Source organism: Dermacentor albipictus, chromosome 2, assembly GCF_038994185.2.
Source record: "Dermacentor albipictus isolate Rhodes 1998 colony chromosome 2, USDA_Dalb.pri_finalv2, whole genome shotgun sequence".
Taxonomy (NCBI): Eukaryota; Metazoa; Arthropoda; class Arachnida; order Ixodida; family Ixodidae; genus Dermacentor; species Dermacentor albipictus.
In genome coordinates, this window is record NC_091822.1 from 90,527,876 (window position 1) to 90,551,759 (window position 23,884).

Below are 23,884 nucleotides of genomic sequence, written 5' to 3' on the forward strand. Positions count from 1 at the left end.
GCGAACTGAACCGCAATTGGCAGAATACAAGGAAGTATGGTGGAATGCATGATGCCCCCCTGACGTGCAGGCGGTGATGTTCTGGCACAAAATTCTAAAATTGAAATTTGACCTTTATTTGATCTAATAATTGAACTCTCATCAAAAAAACTTAACACAGCGAGAGTCCTCAAAGACTACTTAATCCGTCTAAACTGGTTTACTGTTTCGCTTTAGGGTTCATTTAATGCCATACCTCTAAGTGTAATCACCGAGTGATGTTTCCCGAGTCACCCACATTCACACCACTTATATTTGTTCCTTAACCACTACAACCACTACAAAACGCCTTTCAATTCAATGCAACAAGAAATGGAGCAACACGGGGTATTGTAAATGGAGAAACTATCGTGAGGCATTAGCGCAGGCTTAAATGGACTGACAACACATGTTTTAAGGACCAGTTTATTTAAGCCACATTGAAACGCTCATCCTCGGAAGTAGTTATACCTGCACCTGTTCCAAAAGCGTGTAGAAATTTTGCGCGAAAGAAATGTTGAATCAGAGCAATCTCACAAGAATTAAAAATCCCGGCGTCAGCAAAACTGAGAAGTCAGAGCTACTTGTAAGCCTACGTCACCAATCGGAAAAGCATAAGGATAGTTGGCGTCTGCGGAATTTCTGTCAACGTTAATTAACCATCCGCAAAGACGCTTTCCACAAATGAAATGCTGCTTTAACAACTTGCTGCACCTGTGGCGGTTGCGAATCCTTCTACTCGGTAATCATAATGTGTTGCTGTATTTTTGACATGGTTGCATGTTCTGGAAGCTCCACTATGGCCTCCGAGAATGGTCTACAGCGCACTGCTCGATCTCGGAGACCGTGGCGGCACTTTTCTACTCATAACTGAAGATTTAGATACGGATTACAATGTGCAGAAAATGTTATATAAGAAAAAAATTACTGCGTTTCATTATTAAACAACATTGCAGTGAGGACGTCGAAGGGACTTCGGCTGCATGACACACTCCTGTAACATGTGAAGGCCAAAGGCTGCTGCGCACGTGGTGAAGCATTAAGTTATCCGATCGGAGGGTTCGGACTTCTTGCAAGACATAGCGAGCTACAGTGTGAACTAGGCGTATCGCGTTGTCTTTCTTTCGGTCTTTCTCTTTTTTCTTTCCTGTCTTCATTCATTTCAATCATTGCATCTTGCTTGCGCGATTGTGAGACATTCCGGATTATGTTAATTTTTTTCAGGTATGATCCATTGTTGATGATATTTTTTGCACAACTCGTCAACTTTTTTCTATTACTGGACCAGACGCCGCTTTTTAAATATGAGCCATTGCAACGAGCCGCCTAAGCCCTTCTCCTTTAATAGACCAAGAGAAGCCGCATACATTAACAGAACGTCAAATAATAGGGTATCCTAATTTGTGTGACGATTTATGCCCACGCCGTTCCCAAAGGGGATGTCAATTAATAATAATCGTCACTATTTGTTGTGATGTAATAAAAAGGGAAATCCTCGTCCTATGATGAAAACAGGGCTCGTTTCAGTCAATACGAGACACAATCTTTCCATCAGCTAGGCTACCTCGATTTGCGTTCTCAAAGGTTGTCCATCCCTTTAGGATAAATGTCACTTCGTGGCTTAAATGGACAAAGGAAAGAGAGCTTTGTATCACGCTCATTATGGTGCTACCTAAAAAATTAAACCAGCTTCTGTTCAGCCTGTACTTATCCCAGAAGCTTGCTAACGACATATACCTCGCTTTGTGCCACAATGGCATATATGCGAAAATAGAGTCGAAGGCTAGAATTTGAGTGGTTGCACATATTTGAACCGTCAAGTTACGGTGTGGTATGATCTTTGTTACCCACTTTTAACAGTTTGTAACTTTATCGACATAACTTGCTATAATGTGATTCTTTAAAGAAAGCATGGCATGCCTAAACCACCTTTAGGTTAGAAAATATTGTTTCGGGTCCTCCTTAGGGGAGCTGTCCCCTGCGTGTTATTCACAACACAATACCTTGTTTCCGTGAGAATATCATAGAAAATTCCATATTTTCTATTGACCATATTAAAATGCACCCAAGGTAGAGCGTGACCACAACGCACCGCTATTCATTCCGGCATACACACATAAGCAAAGTTCAGCACTCTCCAGAAGTCATCCATGTTAACCAGTCGACAGAATAATAAAGGCTGGAAGGCGAGAGGGATTCTTCTGTGATAAGAGAAACAATAGCAGATTTCAAGCTTTATCCTGTGTCATATGCGGAAGAGCCGAGCGTGCCCAGCTTGCGGGTACACAATTTTTTGCGACCATTCCAACAGGCTGACCGAAATGCCTAACCGGAAATTTGTTAGACCACATTTGCAGGATATTTAATGAAGTTGTCACACACAAACTCACATTATTACAACCGACAATTTTTGTGGGATATGAGGAGACCAGCCTCAAGGTTGATAATGCACTGCACTCGGCAGGCCTTATAAACTTGCCACATTTAAATATTATGCTTTATGGTTTGTGGCCTGCTTCAGTAATATAAATATTTTTTGTACACGATCGCCATAGGCTCTAGCTAGAGTATTCCGTGCGGCGGTAGGAAAAAAATTCTGAAGAAGAACATTCTACAGAAGAAGTCAAACAAAAGAAGAAAAACAGTATATCCTCTGATATTGCGACAATGCATTCGGCAGCTAGCTTATAAAAACAAATCTTTTAATAAAGCGCGCATAAATGTAGTGGTTTACGAGATGGAATGCTGAATTGCAGGCTTGGTACACTTTTAAGCTACCTCTTGTGGCTTTTCGCTCTAAGGTTCCTTTGTCAGTATGTTGAGAATCAATAACCTTCGCCCCCCCCCCCTCCAAAATAGAAAGAAAGTAGTGTAATACGTATTTCTGACTACTTATGGCTATACAATTAAGAACAGAGGATCTGTGCCGGCGCAGATGTTTGAAAAGAAGTGTACAAAAAGCGTACTAATAAAGTTGAGCAAAGCGGTTCTGTTTATATCTCACAACAGAGCCCCTAAAAATTTTCGTCACAATACAGCCATTATGGAGCATATCATCGATATTCATTCTACCCCTAACTATGTTTAAATCAGAGTAGGCTACTTATGTAAACCAGTTAAAATGAACGTAGGCGAGACTTTAAAATAACGATTCGTGATGACCGAAAGGGGAATTTATGAATATGGCATCCAGAGCAAAAGTGTTGTACATTATGTCATAGCCGACAAACTGCCAACTTCATACTTGAGAAAAATGTTGCAGTCACGCAATTCTTTGTTGAGGGGATAGCCCTAGATTTCTGAAAGCTCACTTTCAGTGCCCACATGATAGAATACGTACCTTATTATTCATTATTTAACTTTATATGCAACACGCGGAACAACAGCGAACTTGAGAAACACGGGAAACTGACAACCACGTATTTAGATCACAGGGAGCCTCATTGCTTTTGCTCGTGCAAATTTAGACTGCTTCAAGAATTTATGCACATCAACCTGTCTAATAAATGTGCTCCCTGTAGTATGCTCGTTAGAGACTTCCCGGTGCCAGTAAGAAGGCAGGGCAATTACCGTCACAATTAATTTTACATGCAATTTAGCAACCTCATGTCACCCATCTCTTAACAGCTTTAAAGCATTTTAAAGGAACATAACTTCACTGTCGTAAAACTTAATGCAGCATTCGTAAAATTGTAGAATGTACCCAAATTAGTACACATCATCAAAAATTCAGGAGAGTTGCCTGGTAAAAAAGTTACAAAAAAGTCCCACAATTCGTGTAAGTGGCAGTGACCGCTTCGTACACACCTGGTCGCAGCATGCAGATCAGATGCTTTGTCGGGGTGTTCAGGTGGCAGAAGTGCTGCAAGTCCCTGCGGGATCGCATAGGAACCAAAGGCTCACAAGTGAGCCAAAATCGTGACACCCCTAGACAATAAGAAACGTTTAATATTTTTGTTGCCTCTGCTGAAACTGCAAACTTGTGATTTAACAAGATCGTGTTAGATTGTGAAAAGATCCTCAAAAAGTCAGCTGCATGAAGCTAGGTCTGATTTTAAAGCACAGGTATATGGAACTGGAAAATAACATGTATATGGAACTGCAGCAAACATCAGTCTGCTATCAAAAGCTTGACACTGATGTGCATGTGTAGTAACTGAAACGTGGATTGTACTATGAAGAAAATTCTTTAAAACATGAGAAGGGGCGTTCAAAAAGCTAATTTCTTGTGCGGTGCAACAAAGCACTGCCCCAAACTACGGTGCACTCAAAATTACAAAAACAGACTCCACCATTTTCAAGGCAGATTTAAATAGGAGGTTTCGTATAAAAAAAATAATATTGCTGCTTTAAACTCGGCTTTCTGGCTAAATCAGAAACCTTTACAAATGCACGACGATGCACAGGACACCTAACACAAGAATGGCAGGTTGTCTGCCGACACTGTATAAACGGAAGAATTTGCATACAAGCTAAAATCTGGCCATACATCAGGCAGTGCAATCTGGTCATCTCGCGCTGCCGTTCGCTGTGAAGACGGCACATCGACGTACCCCTGTAGGACCTATACGATTTGTCGCTGAGAAATAATACACACACACACAGTGACTTCCCTTGCTTAAATTTTTTGAGCCTATTCATCTCAAAGAATCATTCACGCTAGCATACCTCATAACTATAACAAATAAATGATAAATAAGGCTCTTCGCCAGATCAACACGTTCGAGGGCAATTTTTATATAACTGTTGGATAATGTGCAGTATAACATGAACAACGAACATTAGAAATGTAAATTAATTATTTTTCTCGCTTTACGAATCATCTTCTGATCCATACAACAAGGCGCACTTCACGAACGAGAGACTAAAGGAATGCGCTCAACCGCCACTTACCTTTCCAGGCGTACTGGGCAAACGTTCCTTCGTGTCCCAGGTAGACCGGCATAATACAGGTACCATGCAAAGGACTGTCGGTGCAGGATCCATCCGTCGTAAACATTGTAGAACTACGGATGAACTACAGTGCCTGATAGGACCACTTTCAACAAATCTTTCCGAGCACTCTGCCCCAAGGCTATCACTGTGAGAGTACCAGATACTTTTCATGAACCGGGAACAAAGAAAGCGCAAACGGGCCATGATTACGATGGTCGACACCGGGGACAAACATGAAAGATATGTTGCATGTGGTGCATGTGGTACCTCGTATCGAAAGATATGGCGAGCCATGTTATACAATCCCAGGGGTTTTATGGTCATCATTGCATGCAGAAAGCACCATATTTTTTCAGCACAGCGTACCCATAATTGAACTACCACATCGGCCGGCCTTAATGCAGCGCGCAAGCACAGTGACAGAGAGAGGTAACACAGAGATACACACAAAGAGAAAGGTAATTCCAATTGTAGCTTGACCACCATTCTGCAGTAATAATAATAATAATAATAATAATAATAATAATAATAATAATAATAATAATAATAATAATAATCCAGGCACGACCGAGTTGAGACATTAAAGAAAATCACGGCGTATTTTTTTGCGTAGTGTTATTCTCCGGGGGCGCCTCTATAGCTGCAGCTGGCTCTTATGCAAGACGAAAACGAAGTGATCTCAACAAGCGTAGCTCATTTACCTTGCGGCGATAGTTTTGTACTAGCGGAGGCCTAATTGTGCTTCTTGGAGGAGATGTCGTCCGAGGCGATGAAAGACGGTGTGCCATCACTTGCATCGAAGAGGCCTCTTCGCACTGTATCCCGCAAGGATATAGTGTAAGGCTTGCCACGTGGACATGGCGATGTCCGTTTCCTGTTTCTCCAACAGCGAGCCAATGGACTCCGACAACGACTACACCTTCGTGGAGGGCTAGCGACTGAAAAGAAAATACTGCAAGACAACCGAAGACGTGAGTGAGCAGGGCCACAACGGACCGCCAACCCCACCTCACAGGATTGCGTTTGTGCCTCTCGACGTCTCTAAGAATTTACATTCTGTACACGGACACGTTCTAATCAACTACTTTGGTAATGTGGCTGCAAAAGGAATTGACAAAGTGCGTTTGAGCACCAAGAAAAACGCAGTCACAGCGTAAGTTGCGCGACAGGCCGCCTTAGAAAAATTAGAAATCTGGTCGTTCATCGCACACAGTCGTAGATCTAGGGCAGATGTTATGTCCAATGTAGTGACTGACATCCACGTCGAAGAGCTACAAGGGCTTCTGTCTGCAACAGGGAAGGTCATCGATTTTCACCGCTTCGGTCGCTCGACGAGCGTCAAGCTTCCTTTCGAGGGAGATACACTACCTGATCATGTCAAGGTGGGATACGGCAGTCACCCTGTGCGTCCTTATGTGCTCACTGCAATGTCACAAGTGCCCGAAGATAGGCCATGTCAGTGCTGTCTGCACAGGCCAGACAGCATGCCTCCGCTGTGCCGGCAGTCATAACATATCTCCATGCACAATAAAAGAAATGAAGTGCTGGAATTGCGATGAATCTCACGAGGCCAATTCCAAGGATTGTCACAAAGAGAAAAAGGAGATCCTGACCCATATGAGCAAGACAAGTATTTTCTCCAATGAGGCGGCAGCGTCAGTGCAACACCGGCGGGGACGAACGCGTCGTCGCTGTGGACAAGCTGTAGGTCCAAATGAGAGCTCTCTGGCTCTAACCACGCAGGTCCTACAGAAGTTAGTTTAATCGGCATCGACAGATCTCTCTAAACTATTGTTTCAAGCCAGCCGCGCAAACTTGGTATCGAATGTATGGCCACGCTTGCCGATGCGCACACGGGCCTTAGATTGTCAGCGCGAGCCAGGACAGTGCACTTAGATCTCACTCTCAGGCTCTGTCCTCAAATCCATGCTGCGACAAATAACCGACGCCCTGCATCTGCTACTGTCTGGTTTAAATGCGCCAGTGGCGCTAACACCGACCAAATTATAAAAGCTATAGACAGTCTCCTAGCTACTCTGCACTAACTTCTACCTCTGCCCACGAAGAAAGCTGTGCTGCGCTGTGAAGCGTACACGTGCGCGTTGCAGAGAAACAGCATGTTGTACGGTCCTCATCATATTCATCATACCATCACCATCCTTCCTCTTCACATCATATCTCTGGTATTGCCCCGAAACCCTTTCCCAGCGTGGAGTAGCAGGCTAGAGGGACTTCCCTCAGGCCAATGTCTCCACCTTTCTGTCATTGAATATTCTCTCACTCTCTCTTATATTGACTGGCGGCCAAGTTCTGAAACGCGCGAGCATTCGCTTCGCAATGATTTGGGCGGCGGCTGCACTCAGTGGCAGAGCACACGAGCCGAGCTTTGCTCACGACATTTAGTGCTCTCGTGCGGTGTCGTCAAGTAGCCGACACCAGAGGACGAAGCGCTCTGTGGATCCGTTCCATATTGGACCAATTTGCGTACTATATTTTTGTTTCGGGTGACCGTTTCTCACAGGCTAACTGTTGCAATGTTATCACTCGGCGCAACGTACGCCTTTTTGTATTGTAACTATCTTGCATTCCGTAGCTGATTTCATAGCGGAGGAGTCTCGTCTAATCAAATTGCGTGCGCGACGCTAATAGTGGTCTATATTCTGCGACATACGCAAGCACCAGGAGTTCCGCTGGAATGTACGATAAATCATCGTTAAGTGGCCGACGCGCTCGACCCGTAGTTCATATTTCGACAAACGGCTACTGTGCTGACCGCTTTCATCACGCCTTTTATAGCGAAAGCCTTAGACGTGTATGCTGACGCTGCCCTTGGTGAAACTGCGCCGTGACGAAAAATGGCCGACGATGCAAAGAGTAAAAAAAAGAAAAAGAAATGTACTCGAATTCACCTGAAATTTGTCAGGGTTGTTCCCGGAGTGAAATAAATTAGTGTCTTCGAAAAGAAAATTTGATACACTTCGCTCTGGGCGGGAATAGAACCGCTGCCACTGGGGTGCGAGGTGAGGACACTGTTCTAGGTGTCTGGGGCACTAAAGGTGTGCCTAGTGTGTGCCTACCTGCTCAGGTCACGTCGCAGCCCTCTCACCGTCTAGGGCGTGTGTCATTGGGAGACGCACGCGACTGCGGAGGAGTTGACGCCACGTCATGAGTGTGTAGGATGAGCACGTTGATGACGTTTCGAGGTCCAAAAAACGGCATGTTTTCGCATTCCCATAGAGACGAACTCTTAAGTATCTGCCGAATTTCAGGTTTAGCAATTGCTCACGCGTAAAGTGTGCCACAGAAAATCAGTCGCGCGCATTCTGCGCATTGACGTCGCATTCGGAGTGGTGGCGGCTATCGGCGGCCGGCCATGGAGGAGCCTGCACGCTCTTGCTGCTCGCCGGGACAGCCGCGGAAGTAAGCAACTGTGGAGGAAGCGCGAGCTGCTGCGCCGTAGTTAAAAGATTGCCTTAGTTCGACACGTGTACTTCCCTATGCGGTTCCTTATATCTTGCAATAAATCTAGCCCCGATTGTACAACTTGATGCATTACCAATATGTCATACAAAGAAGTGTAACGTCGAGCGCATAACTGTGTGTATTACCGTGTGTGCATCAGGCTTTCGCCTTCCTTTGTTACAAGAGTGTAACAGCTTCCGAACGTTTAATGTTTCTTTTGCTGAGCACAAGTTCGCCCAATCAGGAGTTCAGTCTTGAACTAACCCTCCGGCAGTGGTATCGGAGGAGCAACCAGATAAGCGCTTCGTCCGTCTCAGTCACGCCCCGTTGTCAAGAGCTGCTACTCGTTTTCTTCACACAGGTACCAACCCAACCCAAGTCAGCGCGTTATTGCGTGATTAAAATGTACTGTGTAAGCCACTGCCGTGAGTCAATTTACAAGCGTGTTAGTAAGCAACACACAACGTTTCTCCACATTCCTTACAACTGCTCTTCGTTCGTCTGCACGGCAAGACAAGCTTTTCAGTCCTATTACCACCAATGCAAACTAAACAACACTCCCACATGTCGGTCGTTCACACTTTCCTAAACGGCATCAGTTATGCACTGTTCATGCAAGTAGCAACAAATGAGAAAATGACGCTCACCTACGAAAGGGGCATTTGCTAAGAGTGCTGGTCCACTTAGGGCGCTCAGAACGGTATACCCTGCTGCAAGTTTTTCGATTCCCAAATACTGGGCCATCAGAACGCTGTGCATGGTAATGGCACAGCCGAGGAATAAGGCCACGCCTAGACACGCCACAAGCAGGACCCAGTAGGAGTCGCAGAATGGCAGTGACACAGTGCACAAGCCAAGGAGAAAGTAGTTCAATACGATTAACGTCGACCGCTGCAGGAGCCCACGATCAGTGAAAATAGGAAGGACAACCCTTCCCACGAGATCCGTGATAGCCGTGTAGGCGATGAAAGACACGGTGTCCTCCAGGGGCATCCCTTTGTCCATGGCGAAGTCCACGATCGTGGAGAAGAAAATGCCGTAGTTGAAGCAGAACGCTAGCCACGTGGTCGTGAGAACGTACACCATGGGACACTTGAGCACTCCGAGAATGTTTCTTAGCATTATCACAGTGGCGGAAACGTTTTTCCCATGCTTTGAATCCGCTGTGAATATCGATGGCCTCCTTGTCCCCTGTGCGCCTTTTCTCCTCTTGATTCTGTCTCTCTTAACCCATGGTGGCTCTTGAAAAGCGAGACTCAAGGCGACCAAGTTCATGAGAACGGCACCAAACAGCAGCAGGCTGCCTCGGAAGCCGTAGGTGTCTCTAAAGTACAGCAGCATATGGGTGAAGATGAACGCAGAGGCAGTGGATCCGGCGAACATGATGCCGTTGGCGGCTCCACGGTACCGCTCGAAGTACATGCTGATGAGTACCTGCAGCATGGTTATCACCATGCCAAGGCCGAGACCTGCACATAGCGCGAGCAAAACAATGTCATGAAACCAATACGACACTATGAGAGAATCTGCAGCACAAATGATGTCTAGCTATACAAAAAACAGTTCCTTGTCTGTATGCGCGCAGAGAAGTCCTTCGCGGCATTATACGTTCAAATTTGCATTGACCAGCCTTGCTCACAGGCGTAGCTTTCTACAAGTCCAGAGACATGCAGGGTGGCATACTCAAGGTGGTTTATGTACGTCACTTGCTCCCCATTTTTAGAACTTCCGTAGCCACTCCTCTACCCTCATTTGGCATACCAGAACCTTATACAGGATGCGACCGACAGTACGATACACAAACCAATTGTGCGGGGACGAGGAGGCATTGTAAAAAGAACATGGAGGCAGAATAGAACAGAAAACAAAACTCAGTGAAGAGAACGGTTACAATGCAGAGGTTTAGCTTCACTCGTTTACGCGCATGTATTTACACGTTGCTAAATATAGTAATCACTCATTCACAGTCGCCCAATTTTGCTTTTTTTCTAGCAATGCACTAACTGGTCCTGACGCCGGTGTCCTGCCACTCATCAACGCTCACTTGTGCTCAGGAATACTTACTGAGACCAGCCGCAGTGGCCCAGTGGCTATGGAATTGCGCTGGTGAGCTCGAGTACGCGGGTTTTATCTAGTCCACTGCGGCTGCATTTCATTGGCGACGAAATGCGTAAACACCCCTAGTATCTAAAATAATTAACAACCTAGCTTTTAGGTAGCTTGCTTAACTTGTTTTTAGGTTTTGCGAGGTTATGCTAGGTTTTTCTAAGTTGTTGGTAGGCTTGGCTAAGTCGTGTCTAGGGTCTTCGAGGTAATAATAGATTGGCGAAGTTGTTTCTAGGTGTTGTGAGGTTAGTGTCTCGGCGGGCTTGAGGCTGAAAGTTTCCGAGCAGTCGCAGGCTGTGATCACTTTCTCGGCGACGCCGAGCGTTCAGGCGCAGATCCTTGCGTTCCCTTGACTGAAACTCGGGATCCTTGACTCGGCATCGCCTCTTCTCAGCCGCAGTTTTGGTGCAGTGTTCCGGATCGCTTTCGCAACGACGCGTCACTTCTTGCTTGGCAGTACGGGGCTCTTCCTGTTAAGCCGCTCCTTCGGGCGTCCGCGATTTGCTCCGTCTACCCATGGCAGCAGCACGTACGCACGGAGTAGTAGAGGAGAGAGGTGTGTCGCGTGCCGACATCCTTTTTATTGCGACAGCGTGCCTTTTGGCATAAAGAAACATTTAAACGTGCAGATACACGCCAAACTCTTGGAAGAAGTCCAGCAATGTCCGGTGATGGGGCCCCAAGATCCAACTGTCTACATCTGGCGGCCGGCCTGGGGGTGGTCCACATCGAACGAAGCAGGTGTTTCTGGCGGAGGGCATGTAGAGAGGAGCAAGTCCACAGGAGGTGCCCATTGTCCACCTCGCAGATGGGAGCGGGACAGAAGGGGCAGGAATCGCTGATGGAGGCACGGTACTGTGCCGACCACGACTAGGTTACCGCATATGTGAGGGCGACACGGAGACGTAACCTTCGTAGCAAGACCTCTCTCGAGCGCGCTAGGCCGCCAGGGAGGTCGGTGCCACACGGTGAGAGAAGTGCTCGCGTGGCGCGCTGAAGGTGTTCTTTTTCTGTGAGGAGCCTAGTCTGTGGAGAGGTGGGGGCTAATGGAAGTGGACGAGAAGTTTTGTTATGACTTGCTGCATCCACTAAGGCTTGTTTGGGATGTGCATTGCGACGTATCCATTGTACACGCACTGTAACGGGTAATTTCTCAACTGTGTCCTGAATCTCCTGCGCCAAAACGTCGCAATTCAGAACAAGCCGCAGGAAACGGATGGCAGCTGGGGTATCGGTGAAGATGTCAATGTGCCTACTAGACGGTGGAAGCAGCGGACAGGGGATGGATATTGCGTCTCAGATTGCCAAGAGCTCCGCCTGTCTCGACGGCCAGGCAGGGGAGCAAGCACACGAGCAGGTTGCTATTCATGACAATATTTCCGGGCTACCGATAACTCTGGTGACGCGATCATCACGCACGCTAGACTCGAGATACGCTACATGTCTGCAGGAAGAGCTCGCACTCGTAGTTGATGAGCTATTTGCTATTATACTTGACTCACTCAGGTGGCCAACGGATCGTGTGTGTATGGGAGTCAGAGGCCGATTGTTCCTAACTTGCTGATAAAGCCATGGTGGTCGTGCCAGGCAGGCATCGCAGGGAATCACTGAACCGTCCGCCATATTCTTCTCAAGAGTTGCGGCTTCAGCGATATCATAGAAATTTGCAGAACGATCTCGGCGACGTTGGCGGACCAGTTCATCTAGCGTATTTATGTGCGCTTCGGCCTCGAGTGCGTGAATAGGCGTAATTTGTGGGACGCCCGTAATAACCCGCATTGCGGCTCGATTGATAGATTCCAAGCAGACCCACTCTGCTCGTGTCATGTGGTGAAACTGGGCTTGGTATATCAATTTTGGCTGCAGCACAGTACGTATGAGGAGGCGGGCGATGGTGGTTGTGGCAGCACCCTACTTTTGAGAAATCCTACGGATAAGTTGCAGCATTTGGGATGTCTTCTGATATGCTGTGCGAATTCAGGGGCCGGCGGAGCCGGAATCGTACAGGTCCGGGCCGAGGACTCGGAGTGAGTTGATGACTGAAATTCTGCTTCCGTGCAAGCGAAGGGTGATATGGCTGGTGTTAAACGCACGGCGGCCGCGCGCATTCGCGAATGAAAGCAGAGCCGTCTTTTGAGGCGACAACGTGAGTCCAACAAAAGAACACCATCGATCTATGTAAAAGCGAGATGTAACCTTGTGGCTTGAATTTGGAGAGACGGGTGGACGGTCCAGACTGTGATGTCATCCGCATAAATGAGTGCGTGCAGGTCAGTAATGTCGCGCAATCGCCATGCCAAAGGTAGGAGGCTAAAGTTGAAAACTATGGGGGCCAACACTGACAGTTGCGGTACACCGCGATGTGGCGCAAAGGATCCCACATTGTCTTTGTTGATCCGGATGGCGAATTAACGAGATGTAAGAAAGGTATGAATAAACTTGCATATGTGGGCGGGTAAGAGAATCCAGCGTAGCACTTCATCGAGGGCAGCGTGGCTGACGTGGTCGTATACCTTGTGCACATCCACGTCAAGAATGGACCTCACTTGGGTCGATCGGCTTCCAATCAAAACTATAGAGGACAAGCGACCTAGGGTGCCTTCAGCACCAAGGTGGGGGCGGAAGCCAACTTGCGAGGAATGATACCAGTGATTTACGTCTTGCCACCACTGCAGATGGTTAGCCACCATGCGTTCCAACAATTTCCATAATGTACACATAAGGAGAAAGCGGTCGAAGATTTGATATGTTGTCGTGAGGTTTGCTGGGCTTTGGGATGGCGATTATAGCTGCTTGCAGCCAGGGCTCCGGTACTCTCTTGACAGCCACGCAGCGTTTATCGAGCTGAGAACAGCTTTCAAGGTGGCTTTTTATAAGTTTCTAAACGCTCCATAGGTCACGCCGTCAGGACCCGGCGCAGTCTTCAATTTGGCTTGGTCTATTGCAGCGAGATATTAAGCAACCGTGAACAGAGACTGTATCCCAGCCATAACATGAGCTGATGAGAGCGCCCTGTACTCGGCGGAAGCGTAAATCGGGCGGAGACCCCAGGTGGTTGCGTATCCTAACCGGGAAATAATGCCTGCGCCAAGTCAAATGCCAAGACGTCTGCGATTTTGCCAGACGCGAGGCACGCGCTGGAACCCGGGTCAGGAGATCATCCACCAACTTCCACTGCTCGGAACTTTCTCCAAATTGAGGTGGCGCTGGTGGTCGGATCTAGCGAAGAACACCACGCCAACCAGCGTTGACGTGAGAAGCGGAGTTCGTGGCATCTAGCTGCAGCGGTTAGCTGACGGTGGCGGCGTTGAGCCTCCACGGAATCTGGGTGTCGCCTGGCATGAACCTCTGCCTGGCGGCGTTGTGCTCAAAGCTGTAAGAGTCGAAGAACGGGTGCCGGACAAGATTCTTCAACCCATGACGTTAAAGCGGCTGGTTTGACCGCCGATTGTAACATTGGAATGGGGTCGCATAGAGGGGCGAGAGCGTCCCTTGATAAGGAAGCACGAAACGTGTCCCATTCGATCCCCCTACATTGGCGACGGAGGCGGTCGGTTTTCATAGGGGCTAGGCCGAGCCGAATGAGATGTTGATCACTCCCCCAGCAGTCTGGTTCCCGATGCCCGGTAACTGTCGGATGGCCCAACCACCCGGCCAGGTCTGGTGAATATGGTGGCATACATGGGTGGGTGCAACGCCTTGTAGGCACTGATACGTCATTAATCTGACTAAAATTGTTCTGGGTGAGAGTATCAACGATGACACGTCCACGTTTACTGGACACAGAGTACCCCCACTCACGGTGAGGAGCATTGAAATCTGAGAATACGATAGCCAAGATGATGCCGGCGAAGCCAGGTGATCCACCCTACACGAAGGCCTCTCCCGAGTGGACACGCACATAACCCGATACAAGCACTTTGGCAGACTGAGAGAGTTGCACCTCTGCAGCGACGACCTCTTGCCACGCAGTCCACCATGTCACCATAGTTATAGCCGTCTGAACGAGAGCGGTTCGAACATATATAGTTGATTTGCCAGGTTTATCACCTTACAGGCACGCACGGCGATCTGGAAAGGAAGGTCTTGCGTAGCTAGTAAACCCCGAGATTCGAGGAAGAGAATTCTGCTCCTGCAGGACGAACGCCCAAGCTCGAAGTGAGCCCAAGTGAATGCGTTCTCGGAGCTCACCAACGTTGTTAGCGAGACCCCGACAGTTTCATTGAACTACGTATGAAGGCGGGTTAGAGGCCATTGTGACAGCCATCATAATAAGTGCTCCGAAAGAGTGGCAGTTAGGGCCTGTAACTGTTGCACGACATAACGCAGACGCGATGCCGGGTCATAGGCGAGTTTAGGCGCAGGTTCACGCACAGACGCAGTACTTGACGCCGGCACTGTTGGAGGAGATTTATGAGGCATTTGCGCCGCCGATGACCTACTTGTTGTCGACGAAGTGCTCGCAGTGACAAGGCGGTTGCAGCGAGAGTTGAGTTCGGATAATTCCGTTTGCAATCTTTCAATGTTGCGATCGATGCCACCCAATTCCTTTAGAAGTTTCTCCTGGGCCGTTGTTGTAGACGGACGATATATGTGACCAGTCCGGCTAGCAACATCTCTGTATGTTGCCTGAGAGTAGATACCTCCTTAGGTTTTGAAGGGTCATCTTCCTCGATGGCTTCATCCTCTTCTGGTAGTGGAGCGAAGGGGTTGGGAGACACCAACAGGTCCTGGGTATGTGGAGTAGGGCGAAAAGTGCGAAATTTGCCTTTACTTTTCTGAGCCTTACGTTTCGTTGGGCAAGCGCGATTCCTTATTGAATGGTCATTGGATTTGAATAGACCACATCGAGAGGCTTGGGAGGTGTTTGGCTCATTTGTCGGCACTGGAGCCGGGTTACCGCACTATGCACGCATGTGGCGTTGTTGTAGGCACTGATAACAGTCTACTACGCTTGGGCGGTATGAACGAGGTCAAAAGACGCACCCATTGTAGATGAACCAGTTCGGTGTGGTAGCGGGTCCTGAAACTGTTACCAGGCATGTGCGACCACGCCCTAGTTTGCGAGATAGCAGCACATGATGAGTGTCACAAGTCAAAGCATCACATAGGGTTTCCGGCGATTCATCCGGATCGACCCCTGTTACCACGGAGCGACAGATGTCCGTGCCAAAGGGCAGGTATGCTTGAATGGGCAGGACGCGTCCATAGGGAAAGGTGATTGCTGTTAATGTGCACAAATGTGCGCTCATTTTTTCTAAGGACGGCACCCACACGGACGCCGTGTTAAAGGCTCGGTGATATGTGTAGCCTGAGAAGCCCGTCGCGGTGATGCAAGAAACGAGCGTCTTCTGAAGCGTCGTCATAGGAATCTCTTCTCTCTTGTAGCCTTCCTTTGGATGGATTGCAACATAGTACGATCTAGGGGGGCTGTTAGATGGGCGTTCCGGGAGAGCGTCAGCATTCAGCAGACACAGACGCTTTTGGGCAGGAGCAACTGACGAGGCAAGCATGGGAGACGCGCCCGGTGATGCAGCGTTGCACTGAGGCGCCGGTGTTCGCGGGTCTTCTACCTCGTCTTCCATGGTCTCTTCGTTGGTGGCGGTTATCATCTCAGCAGCAGGAATAGTCGCAATAATCTCCACAGGTAACTGCTGCCGCAGCTGCTGTTTCATGTGTGGCATTATTGCGCCTTGGCGGGATCGCTGTTCGCGCGATGAGATGACTAAGCCTAAAGAATTCTGACTCGCTTTAGGCGACGCTGTCTTGCCCTCGGGATGCTCCCGGATTCCTCCATGGCTCGGTTCGGTGCCACAGGTGGACTGGCTACGAGGAACGGCCAAAGGTGCCAGAATTCCACAGTTCAGTTCCAAAGGGAAAAAACACTTCAAAAGCCGGAGCTGCAGGAACGCACGTCCGACGAAATCAAGCGTTGCAGCTCCCTCACCGCGCCGGCTGTTCCGTGCGTTTATTCACCTGTGACGTCACGACTCCGCCCCACGCGCGTGGGTTGCGAGGAGGTTACGTCGCTTGGTGCTCTCGCAGGTGGTCGCTAGGCAACGAAGTCAGCCCACACCTGGGCCAAAGCCACCTGCCTGGGCTCAGTTTTGCGGTAACGCTCCACGGCGGAACTAAAGCTTAAACAGCTCCGCTGCTAAAATATAAATATATATTTATGTTAAAGAACCCTAGTTAGTCAAAAGTAAACCGGAGTATCCCACTGCGGCGTGCTTCATAAGCAGATCATGGTTTTAGCACGTAATGTCCCTGAATGTATTATTTACATCTCGGAATTACTCTTGTATTTACGTCCCCTATTTCGCACATACATTCAAACTCTTACTCGGACTTGCACTACAGTAGGAGAAATGTGTGTGAGTGAACATGAATAACGTCACTCATGTGAACATGGCGACCTCAGAGTATTTTACACAGCTCGTGACAATGGGCACGCATTAAGAATATCAGCAACGATTCAAGTGCACTCGTGCTGTTCTTCGTGTGGCGACGCCCAGGTTTTCTCATCTGGTTCGTTCCATTTATAAAAGTTTTTCGGAAATAAGCATACATCACTTACACTACGAATCACTATTGAAGAAAGTAAACGAGAAGAAAGGAGGTTAACTCAGGGGTCCGATTTTTATTAGTCATATCATGCGAACCCAACGAAGACTGACACCAAGGACATACCAAGGTCCTTGGTGTCAGTCTTTGTGAAGGACTGAGTCGTTGCTCTCATGGCAGTGCTTCCTTTTTCCAAGTGTTTCGTTTGTTCAATATACCTGACGCTGAAGGCCAACGGCATGCTTTAGCAGTTTTGAGACGTAAGCAGCAGACTGCATGGCAGTCTGACTTCCCTCGAACCAGAGCCATGTAACCAATTTACCAGACCACGTGAAGTGGCTCTCTATAGCGAAATAAAGTTCCCATTCCATGCGCATTGTTGTTACGACTGACGCGTGTGATGAACAAAACAATCTGTGTCACGCTGCCAATACCACGGCGAAATCCGCAATATTCCAAGTACGCCGAGCAGCGACAACTGTTGAAAAACGCCTAGAAGGCAACACCCGCCGTGCTTTCTTAGTGGCTGTGGTGTTCGGCTGCTAAGCACGAGGTCGCGGAAAGTCGCGGGCCCGGCAGCCGCATTTTGATGTGGGCGAAATGCAAAAATACCTGTGTACATAAATGTATGTGTGCGTTAAAAAAACACCAGGTGGTCCGAATTTCCGGTGTCCCCCATTACGGTGGGCCTCATAGTCAGATCATGGTTTTGGCACGTAGAACACCATATTTTATTTATTTATTTATTTAATAGGCTACAATGGCGAACAGACGTTCCTTAGCCATCGCGCGCATTCTCGCCTCCTTCCACTCGGCGCGCGCGACCCTCCTATGTCTGCGTCGGTTCGGCACTGTTTTCTCTTTTCAGCGACCGAGCGAGACGGTTAACGTATGCGCATTCGCTCCTTCCAAACAGTGGTCAAGAAAGCTTCTCAACTGAAGATGATATCCTAAAGGTGAAGCTAGCCGACTCCATCTTACCATGGGAGTCGATTAACATTTGGCAGAGAACAGAAAGCGTTTCCTGCCCGCATTCCATTATATTCACAAGGCCTGTTTTGCCGCACAGATCCTTCTCGATGTGTCTGTCTTTGCCGCTGGTTTTAGGTTGAAGCTTGAACGTCTTGGTAACTTGCACGGGAGATCATGTTGTCATGACGCAGCCTACGGCAATATTTTTGCCAGAGACATCATTCTGGTGTCTTCCAATTAGCCTAAAAGTTATATTACCAGATCAAGAGTGGTTTAACTGCGACTGTTCTCCGCGTAGTTAGGCACGCTTTCATGGGTGAAGTAACGAAAAGCGCTGGCTTCGCTTCTGATGGTAAGAATCTGTGAGGGCTGCCACTCCATAATTTATTTTGATAACCTCTTTTCTCCTTCTACTCGGCGAAGGAGACTCCCGCGGTGCATGAGTGTGCGTGTGTACGCGTCAGTGTCCTTCCTTCGGCCGCGCGAACGGTACTCGGAAAATATGTTGTGCTTAATAACTAAGATACCGAGTGGCAGCCGCAACTGTGGGTGTTCCCGAAAGGCTATAAAATATGTCGCCGCAAATCGACTTCAGCATTCAGCACAAGTTTATATAGTGTCTGTCGCTCTCCGTTACGAAGCTTGTAGGGCTTACCGCTCAGTAGTGATGTAATTAAAGTCCGTGTTACTCGTTACGTCGATCGTCTTGCGTTTCTCCCTGGGCCTAACGTCCTGGTCAAGCTCCAGACAGCTAGGACCGCGCTACCTCCATGGTACTGGGTGCACATGCGGTTGTAAAAACTGGTGCCAGCAGTGCGAATTGATATCCACTGGTTGTCTGCATGAGATGCAACAACACGTGTAACTACACGCGCTGGCTTGGTCTTGGCCGGATTTCCTGTGGCGAGGTTTAGTTAGCTCATTGCATTTGTCTGCAGAGTTTAACCGGTGGTTTCTCAGTGTGACAAAGTCGGTAAAAGCTGTCGTTTTCGCCTAGTTTGTGTGAGGATTGTCAGGAGCTCGGTTTAGCCGAATCAAGCAATGCACGTTTTGACAGCTTGAGAAAGGAGAGTCGCCTGGCTTTATTCAAAAGTAAAAGAGGGTTTGCCGAGTGGCACTGGTGGCGCTCTAGTTAGGCAGCCGCTTCAGTTCCAATAAAGAGCAAGAGACCATAATCCCCATGGCTAGGCACGGCGAGGTAAGCTGGATTTTCAGAGCGAGGGGCAATGGCCCCCATGGTGGGAACAATGACCTGACGGACGGTCGCTACAAGGGTTCGTTCGCCGTAGAATGACGGAGGCTTATGCGTGAATGGCGGAAGGAACCAAGAGGTAATGTTCAAGATACGCTGGTTGCACGCGGTCGCACCACAGTTTTCTTTGCCGTGAACGTCAACCTTCAAGGTTTTCTCTGAACGTGAAACCACACGAAAGGGGCCTTCGAAGGAAGGAGTCAATGGTGGCTTGATAGACTCGTGTCGCAGAAAGGCGTGCGTGGTTGTGTCCATTGTCAGGAAACTAAACACAGGTAGCCGGCGGGCGATATATTGGGTAGTCGGTCGAAGCTGGTTGATCAAGGAATACAGGCTTAATGCTGCGCGGCCGCTGGTGAAGTGCCTTGCTGGGCGCACAAAAACTGGCCTGGAACGCGGATTTCTGACCCATAGAGCATCTCGGCTGCGCTGACACCCAGGGTATGCTTGATTGTTGTTCTCAGACCCAGTAGTACTACAGATGGCCTTTCCACCCAGTGCTGTCTGTCGAGCGGGGCGGTCAATGACGCCTTCAGTTGTCGGTGGAGACGCTCGACCATGCCGTTGCTCTGTGGGTGGTAAGCCGAGGCGTTATGAAGGCACGTGCCATGCAGTCAATCGGATATTGGCGCCATATTTGATGGGGCACAAACGGACGAGGAGCTGCCTGCGATATGTCGCACTTGACCAATGTTGCGTAGGAAAGTGGCAACTCCACAGGCTGAAGAGACGAGGCTGTTTCCAGTAATTGTCGCAGCTGGGGGTCGTTTTCCTGGGCGGAGGCTAGAGCGTGAAAATCCGCAGAGCCAGTAGGCAGAGAGCCAAGCGGCGACAATTTCTCAGCTGCCTGATTTTCAGTTCCAGACATATGGCGTAGTATGGAGATAAAGCAAAGTTGCCGAAGCTCACGTTCTGAGTACGAGGAACTGTTGTTCTTAAAAATGAACGTTAATGGCTTGTGGTCGGTCAAAATATTAAAGCTATAGCCTTCAATAAAACACGGTAATTCTTGGCAGCGCAATAGGTGGCCAACATCTCCCTCCTGATAGTGCTGTAGCGAGATTCTATATGTTCGAGGCACATTAGGAAGAAACCCAGCAGCTTCCAGTCTGTACCATCGTGCTGCTGTAGTACTGCACCCACTGCCCTGGTCAACGCTTCTACCATAAGGCGAGCGGGCGCGTTGGGCAACGGATGAATCAGCAACACTGCAGTTGCCAACTATATTTTGGTTTCCTGGAAGGAGAGTTCGTGCTGGGAGGATAAGTGGAAGATAGGCATTTATTTATTTATTTATTTTTTATTTGTTTGTACTGGAGTCGCGACGCAGTAGATCAATTATTGGCTGGAGAACTTGCGCACAGGATGGTAAGAAGCCCTGTGAAAATTCGTGAGCCCCAGAAACTCCCGCAACTTTCGGAAGATGTTGGAAAGGGGAAGTCCTCGATTGCACGCACCCGTGATTCCAGTGGCTTCATGCCTTGGGGGGAAATGTGATGGTTGATGAAATCCATGGCTTAAACACCGACAATGAATTTCTGGGACTTTAGGACCAGGACGTGTTCATCCAGTCGCTCAAATAGAAGGCGAAGGTGCTCTTCGTGCTCTTCGTCCCTGTGACTTGCAACTGGAATGTGGTCAACGTAGAAGAAAATGGATGGGAGTCCGTGCGTAACCTCGTCCATGAGCCTTTGAGAAGTTTGCCCGCATTCACCAAACCGTAAGACACAAGGGCAAACTCAAGTAGGTAATTGGTTCCTTCGGAGTGTCGCTAGGCTCGACCGAAACCTGGTGCTACGCACTCATCAAATTGATCTTGCTGTAGATTTTGGTTCTTGCGAGACGGGTGCCGAAATCATGTATGTGGGGAAGCGGATATTGATTCTGAGTAGGGATGGCATTCAAAGCTCGGTAGTCACCTCAAGTGCACCTGTCGCCACTGTCCTTCTTTGGAACCAGATGTGGGGGTGAAGCCAATTGCTGTAGGACGACATTGCCAAACGCGTCATTGTGAGAATGGCGGTTGCTTAGGACATTCGATGGGGGGCGGTGTAGTGAGGTACGCCGACAAACTACGACACCACATTAGACCTAAGAATCATTATTTGCAGGAGCGTATCATAGACTCCACAGAATTCCTTGATGCGTGAAGTGATTTTTCAGTAGTTAATGCGGCGTAGCCAAGCACAATGAACATCTTTTATCTCACTGACGAGACGACATGTTTCCAGTCATCTGAGAAGAGCGAGGAGACCGAGTGAGCAGCTGCCGCTGAGTAACGCCGAGTCATCTGCGTATGTGAAGCCAGCGAACGACAACAGTGCCACTGCCTGCAGGTTTTGTTATTGGTGCAACCTGCTCAGCTGTGTAGCCACACAGTGAAGTGCATACACCTGTGCATGTCGATGGCGCGCTTACTAGCCTGTAGACAATGGTTGGGAAACGCCATGCCCTAGGATACGTTGGTGCTTGTTGAGTATAGTGACAGCCCAAGTACTTCAAAGCAACCAAGAAAGGGAAGTGTTGGCGTTTCAGATCCAAGAGGGCGGGTGCTCGTGCAAGATAGCCTTTGACCCGCTACATCTGACCACATTGAAGAATGAAACACTGTGTAGAGCCACCTTGGCGCCATCGTTACACGCCTCTGCAACTTAAAAGGAAGAGGTCTGGACACCGACCAAAAATGGTTTAAAAGAGTTATTTACGTTTCGGCTCCCCCGGCGCCCCCTCTGCAACCTCACGAGTTTAATTACAAAAGGTATCCATCGGCAACAGTTTCGTCATGCTGAGCGCTACACACCCAAAATGTTAAGCAGTGATGACTATAACAGGTTCGCCGTATTTTGTCACATTGGTTACAATCTGTAATGTCAACCCTAATTGGGTCTCTTCAAACGTAGGGAATAAGCGGCGGCTAAATACAAACTAACATCAATAAATTTCGGTACAATGTTTTATTTTCGCTCAAACTCTTCAAATCAACTCACGTTACTTCCAGAATACTTCGACAAAATATTTCATCGTGTCTCTAGACCATTTCTACTCAATCTTGCTGCTTTTTGGACGTACTGCTCCATGTAGTGGTATCGCCGAGAAAAGGAGTGTGGTGCGCCGATGGGTGAGAGCATTGAGAATTATTATCTAGCTTGTGGCCCACAGAGTCGCACTTACTCAGTGGCCGAAGTTCGCGAGAGACAAATGGAAGGGAGGCACATACCCTGGCAATTCATGTTGCAACTCGCTAAGGCATTGGTGTCAACGGCGTCCACTGGAAGGGGCACATAATCAGAAAACTTGTGGCACGGCCTCTTAATGCGTCGAGTTGCTCTCTTTGAGGGTAACTTGTGACGGGATTTCGATGCCGCTCATCATCCGAGAAATTAAAAGAATATGCTTCGCTATTGTAGAGCGACACATTTCTTGTGGCACATACCTAGTTACCCAAATTGGCGTCAAGTACGTTCATTGAAGAGCGGCACACACTTCCTCGCACAGGTCCAGTGACCAAAGCTGCCATCAGAGGTTTATTGAAAACCAGCACAGACCCATTGCCACGTAGCGAGTGCTCCAAGCCGTTGTCAGAGATTCTTCTAACAGCGGTACCTACAAAGATACACATCTACAGTGCCCCATGTCGCCGTAAAAGAGGTTCGTTGAAGTGCGGCACATATATGCACATTGCCGAATCCTTGTGAGCCAAGTTAGTCCGATGGTTGATTTCGTACCCTGTTCTCTCAGCACAGCAGCCAGATGCGCTACCCTTTTGGCCACTGACTGCTCAATGGACTAGGTAGCAGGGGAAACGGTTACAAACATACATGCGTCCAGAAATACATACACATCCCCCGGAATGTGCGTGAAGTAGCCTAACAACGCTAACGCAAATAAAGTCCAAGTCTGAGGTTTTAGCCATGGTGTTCTGCACCTACTCCGTTCAGTGGAACGAGGTAGTCTGTGGTGCCACGAAGGGGTCGTTGTACTCCATTAAATACACACATTTTCACAATATGGCAAAGGGAGGGATCCAAACTTGGAAAGTTGCGCAAAATTTCTTGCAAAGCCCACCCTTTGAATTGTTCTGAAGGTTAAGGCGTGCAGCTTGTTCTTGGCAATGCCTCCACATGTAGTATAAGTGATTCTCTATGCCGGATTCTCTGAGTGAACTTATGGAGCTATGAGTTCAGGTAATCTTTTCAGGCGGCTTAGTGCCGTTGGCTTGGGCTTAGCGCACCTAAACGTATGGCAACGGGTACCTAAAGTGTTCTTTCTTTTCGTGACGCTTTTCACTCAATAGTTCGAGCTTCCTTCTAGCTCAACTTGGTGCATGTTCTATCTAACATAGTAGTTCATGAAATTTTTCTTTGCAGCCAAGTCGTTGTGGGTTTATGAAGGAAGTGTACTTCTCCCTTAGAGTTTTAACGGTGAGCTTCACAAACGATAACGTGTGCTCTGTATCACGAAGGAACCTATTCAGCGATTTGTTATTAATGTTGTTCCCGCCCCCAAATCACCGCGCAAAATATTTCAACATGCAAGGACTGATATACTAGCTCGTATGTGTAAAATGCCACTGCC

The 23,884-nt window shown here is 48.3% G+C and overlaps 1 protein-coding gene across 2 annotated transcripts in view; it reads right to left on the minus strand.

Moving 5' to 3' along the window:
* LOC135901023 (monocarboxylate transporter 12-like) overlaps window positions 1-23,884 on the minus strand; it is a 60,665-nt gene that overhangs the window by 14,732 nt on the left and 22,049 nt on the right. For both annotated transcript variants that reach the window (XM_065430654.1, XM_065430655.2), the window contains exon 5: window positions 9,063-9,884. In XM_065430654.1, the coding sequence (XP_065286726.1) occupies window positions 9,063-9,884 (822 nt within the window). The remainder of the gene's footprint in view (window positions 1-9,062; window positions 9,885-23,884) is intronic.